Here is a 6,033-nt window from a genome sequence, read left to right as displayed (position 1 = left end):
ATATATATATATATATATAAACTCATTTATTTTCATTTTAGTCTTTAAGGTTAGTTGGCGCTTCACATATTTTGGATTTATCCCTACCATGTGTTTGGGTTTTAGATTTAATCCTTGAAATGTACTGATCTATTTAGATTGAATCACGATTATGTTTTGAGTTTTGTATTCAGATTCTTGTATCTTTTTTCAAACAAAAATAATTTACTGAATTGAAAGTCCTTAGAACAACTCTATGAAATGGGTAGAAAACAACAAGATGAAAGGCCCTTACATAAAAATAACATTCCATAAGCCATATTTTAATTTTTTTACAGCAACTATTTTTTAGAAGGACGAAAATAAAACACAAAATTATACTTCATATATACTAAAAACATATTACGTAAGCAGAGGATAACACCTTAATCAATTAGTTAGTGGATTAAGAAAGGAGTTAATTATTATTTAGTTGTGCTTGGCTGCCCAGAAATGTCAAACGCATTCTAATCAATTAGGGCACTAATCTAATTGAATAGATCGTGTTTAACAACTCGGAGTTTCAAATTTAAACACAACTACCATGGAGTTTTTTTTAAGGTGCCATGAAGTTATTTGAATATATTTTTCAATTCAGACTTATATACAATTAAGCTAGTGACATATATACTATTACAGTAAAATTCTATTTGGGTCCCTTAAAATTTTGTATATGTCAATTTGGTTCCTAAAATTGAAAAATTCAAAATAGCCCCTTATAAAAATTAAATATGAGTCAAATTTGTCTTTTTTTAGTATTTTCTATGATTCTAATAATGACTATTTTGATACAATTTCAGATTTTGGGTACTAATTTAATTTTTTACTTTTTTTTAGAAGGGTAGTGGTATAGTCGGAAATTTATAAGGAGGAAATTAGGTATTTACTTATTCTTATGTGAGTATAATATCTCTGTACCATCATTATATATATTTATACATGGTTTCTTTTTGTAAAATAAATAATAATTAAATATAAATTGTAGATAATTTAACAAAAATACATCAAACTTGTATATTGTCAATACATACATTCTTTTCTCTTATCCTATTCTATTTCAAATAAGCTAATGAGTTTGTACAAGTATGCAATGTTGTAACATATATCTTGGTTAATCGATTATTTGAATATGAATTTGTCGGCTATTGCTGATTCCAATATATGATTATGAACTATTCATGGCAGTGTCTGAGTATGGACAGAGAGAAAAAGCGGTTTTGCTTTTTAGTTTTTATCACTTTTACCCAGGATGTTAAAAATCCATAATCAACCTCTCATCATCTTTCATGGACCATGGTTACTTTATCTCTACCTTTTAGGGGAGAGAATGTTGGCTTGAATAATCAATCAATGTCAGAAATACTACTATTTAGCAAAAATATATAAAATTAATAACGTAAACTTCATAGACACGAGAGAAAGAAAGTGATATAAAATGTGGTTATAATAATATAATGCATGTAATGCAATTATTAAGGGACTAAAGTTTTATAAAATGTAGGAAGGGAACAAAGAAAAAGACAAAAAGTGCACTTCATAACAGGCAAGCATTTTGCCTTTTGTTTTGTTCTTATACGTGTGAGCTTCAATAGTCCAAAAAATCTATTTCTATATCTAATAGATTTAGAAAATATATATATATAATAATTTAAAAGATTTATATAGTACATCATCCATTATTCATATTTAATTATCATTGACTCTTCAAGATAATAATATAAATAGGTCGTAAATAATATAGTGACTTATAAACTTTTACATTTTTACTAAAATGCATAGATATTACACTCATAAAATTATATAAGTAATATAAAACTATTATTTTCTATTTTTATAATTTTTCAATAATTAAATAACACATTTTCATTCGTTCTTTTTAATAAAAGATCTTAACTCCTAGCTTCAAAGGCATCATCCTTTTCTCATCCACACTCTTCTTATTATAGCTACCTCTTCTCTCTTTCCCTCACACACAGACAAATTCTGAAACTTCATCGAATATTTTGGTAATTTACTGCACTAGTTGAAGCACAACTTGTGCTATTAGACCTAAGCAAGTGAATCCATCTTACTTTGGGATCCATTCACCTTTTTGTTCTTACTTTCTTTGCTGTGTTCTCAAGAATCTGAAAGGTTTGAAGAATAGAGAAAGGTACATAGTTAAGGAGGATCTATGAGCTAAAGAGATTAGATCTAGTGTAAGCTACCTATTATTAGTTTTAGCCCTCAGATCTTAGAATAATTGTCCATAAAGTTGTGCATGTTTAATATCTCACTAACCTACAAATAAATGGAGAAAGGTTTGGTGGTAGATGAAAATATGTCCAATTTGACATCTGCATCAAGTGAAATAAGTGCTTCTTCTGGATCCAGGAGTAACACAGTTTCTCTCTATTCTCAATACTCATCCACTTCAACTGATCAAGAACCACTACCCAAAAAGAAGAGAAGTCTTCCGGGCCACCCAGGTCATATAATTTAATCTTACCAATATATTTTACTTTTAATATTTGATGATATATACATATATGGATCCGTCATTGTGCAACGATATGACGTTAATATCATGTAAAACTTCATGTTCAAATCCTGAAAACAATATATTTTGTAAAAAGTTAAGGTTGATAACATTGACCCCGTCATATTCTGTTATGTTAGAGTCTCGTATAGTATACTGGACGTACTTGGAATAATATTGTAATTTGGTTGAAAAGCCAACCTTTGTTTCTTAATACTAGTCAAATTATATGTTGTTTTTCAGTTGATTTAGTGTTTTAATTAAAAAAATTCAACTGATTACATTAAATCAGATCCTGAGGCTGAAGTGATAGCCTTAAGTCCCAAGTCTCTCATTGCAACAAACCGTTTTATATGTGAGATTTGTGAGAAAGGGTTTCAAAGAGATCAAAACCTGCAGCTTCATAAAAGAGGGCATAATTTGCCATGGAAGCTAAAGCAAAGAAATAGCAAAGAACCATTAAGAAAGAAAGTATATGTGTGCCCAGAACCAACTTGTGTTCATCATGACCCATCAAGGGCCCTTGGTGACCTCACTGGAATCAAGAAGCATTTTTTCAGGAAACATGGAGAGAAGAAATGGAAGTGTGAGAAGTGTTCTAAGCGTTATGCAGTTCAATCTGATTGGAAAGCTCACTCTAAAATTTGTGGCACCAGAGAGTATAAATGTGATTGTGGAACCCTTTTCTCCAGGTATGAATTTTATTAGTTTTATATTATTGTTTTGATATAACAAATTTGGAAAGTCTATATTTTTTATCTCAAACTTTTTACTACTTGATATATTTTTAGGAAAATAAAACATAAATTGGATATGTATGAACTTTACAATTTTCTCACTAATGATAATTAAGAGTATATAAAGTGGTACACAATTGGGACATAAGATATGTTTCCTTTATCCTTATAGGTATAGAACTAATATCTTTCCAATTATGAGTGTCTTTCAACAAATGTTGATTATAAGTATCAAATATTTAACATTTTCACCAATATGGAGACCTAGTTGAAAAATCTTATACTATTAAATTAACACTTTATTGGTTTTAATTAATTTTATTTAATTGATTATGTCTGAAACCAAATCAACTTATTTCTTCAGAACACATTGGAGAAAATAGCTTAAAATAATTCATTAGGTGTGTGTTTGTATTTTAGTATCAATATCAATTATTGATAGCTAGGTCAGTAGGTTTGATAACTAGTACAAACAGTCACTTACAGAGTTACAGTAACTTCTTAAAAGTTGTACCTTAAAGTGCTTATATCTAATAAGCTTCATGGTTAATTAGCATCTGTTATTCTTTTCATGAAAATTAAATAACCTAAGTTAAAGATGACCATATCAATCTTTTCCTCTACTTCTTACTTTATGATCATTGATTAAAAAAATATTTGCTTTTGAAATAATGATTGATGAATAAAGTGCAAGAAAGTGTAAAAATATCATTATTGTAATCTATAAACCAAACAATTTACATGTACTATATTCTCATAATTGATATATCAATTTATGTTTTAATACATGTATTGAATGCTTTAAGAGGATGTTGAGTGGATACATTTGCAATTAATGAATAACTCATTAACCATCAAATACACATGAGTAAGCACAAATTTATATATCATTAAACATCATTATCCTTTTCCACATAATTTACATAATTTTTTATTTATTAGAGAAAGAAAATAAAAATAACATGGATTTTAATTAATTAAATGTATATTTCTCTTATTTTATCATTCAATGAAAAAGTGATGTTAAAATAATGTAATAAAAACAATATGCATATCACATTTTTATTGAATATATAAAACATGAGATATTTATATTCTATTGAAGGTGTTTCCTTTTGTTTTTTTCTGTGCTTGTTTTTATTGTAATTGCAGGAGAGACAGTTTTATCACTCACAGAGCCTTTTGTGATGCTTTAGCACAAGAAAGTGCAGTAGCAAATGTTACAACAATGAATCCTCTTTTGTCCTCTCACACTCAACTTCTTCATAGCCATGACTTTCAAGCACCATCACTAGTGAAAAGAGAACAAGGGTTGTTCAATATTCCAACCTCAGAAATTCCACCATGGTTGGTAGGAGAACCTATCCATAGTCAAGTTTTCAAGCCTTTAGATTTTTCCTTGACACCATTACTCCCTACACATTATGAAAACCCTAACCCTACTACAGTGCTTCCTTCATTCCAACCCAATATTACTACACCTTCTTTGATGCAAAAGGCATCATCACAAATGGGTGCAACAGTAACCAAAACTGCACCTTCTACAGCAATTCTTAGACCCCACTTATTGCAACAGCAGGGTCACGTGCATGAATGTACAACTACAGGTTATAGCTCCTCTTTTATGGCTTCATCTTCACGTGAAGAAATAAGCACTGTTTTCTCTCATGGCTTAACAGCACCTTATGGGAATAAAGCTGCAATGACCTCTGCCAACACTATAGGAACTGATCAAGAATCTTCTCTTTTTCATGATATGATGGGTGGTGGTGGTGGTAGTAGTGGCACTGTTCATAATGCTAGTGGGTTTGATAACTCATCCTTTGAAGAAGCCATGAGGGGAATGTTTAATAATCCACCAAGAGATGATCATAGTAACTTTGAGGAACTTGTTTCCAAATCAGCACAATCTCAGTTTGGTAATAAAAGCAATAAGGGTGTTGGAGTTAGTGCTAATGGTGAAATGACTAGAGATTTTCTTAGTCTTGGAGCATTTTCTCAAAGAGATTTCTTCAATATATCTGGACTTGATCATTTGGATTCTTCATCATATGGCAAGCAAAATCATAATCAAGCGCCTTGGCAAGGCTAAATCATAGGTTTGTGCCAATGTTTTAAATTAAAGTCACAGTTGCACTTATGTTACATTTACCAATGCAGACGCAATAGCGATATCATTGTGAAGACTTTCGAAATTGCAATATTACACCTGCATTTTCGAGTACAATTTAAAGTATTGTACATGACTTGAATGCATTATTTTTTGTTTGTGTCTAATGAGTTTTAGAGAAGTCAAACTAATTCCTTGCTTCCTAGTATCTTGCATTCATTTAGTTAAATGGAATTTGAATAGTGATTTAAGGCATACTTCTTGCCTCATCAGCAATATATTCTAGCTCAAGTTGATGAATAAAGTCTACCATGGGCGTTTGATAATTTATCTCCTAGCTTCATTTTCTGGTTTGGGTTTTTTAATATGTGGTCACATATAGAGGTTGTGAACTCAACTTTGTTGGACCCATTTATCAAAATATAAAACTACAAATATTTCAAAATAACAAAAATAATAAAAACAGCATTTTGTCATTTTTGTGATTTTATAAAATAAAATAATTATTTATACCTATTTATGTGCATTGCACTAATTTTTGGAATTTTATAGTCATAATGAATTTTTTGCTCGAAAAAATAATTCCACTCCTTTTTTTGTTTTATATGGTCAAATAATTATTTTTATTTATTGATGAGCATCACGAAAAA

At 29.7% G+C, this 6,033-nt stretch overlaps 1 protein-coding gene across 2 annotated transcripts; it reads left to right on the top strand.

Moving 5' to 3' along the window:
* Window positions 1,911–5,461, top strand: LOC109347627 (protein indeterminate-domain 7-like). 2 transcript variants are annotated; one of them, XM_019587565.1, is made up of 4 exons: window positions 1,911–2,074; window positions 2,295–2,486; window positions 2,829–3,228; window positions 4,426–5,461. In XM_019587565.1, the coding sequence occupies exons 2-4, from the start codon at window positions 2,309–2,311 to the stop codon at window positions 5,363–5,365; spliced, it is 1,518 nt and encodes a 505-aa protein (XP_019443110.1). In that variant the 5' UTR covers window positions 1,911–2,074; window positions 2,295–2,308; the 3' UTR covers window positions 5,366–5,461. The 2 variants fall into 2 exon arrangements, with proteins under 2 accessions (XP_019443110.1, XP_019443109.1); XM_019587564.1 differs by having other exon boundaries at window positions 1,911–2,170.

The sequence above is a fragment of the Lupinus angustifolius genome, chromosome LG05 (assembly GCF_001865875.1).
Source record: "Lupinus angustifolius cultivar Tanjil chromosome LG05, LupAngTanjil_v1.0, whole genome shotgun sequence".
NCBI lineage: Eukaryota > Viridiplantae > Streptophyta > Magnoliopsida > Fabales > Fabaceae > Lupinus > Lupinus angustifolius.
The sequence above is the reverse complement of the archived record's forward strand: the minus strand, read 5'-3'. Positions and strand labels throughout refer to the sequence as shown.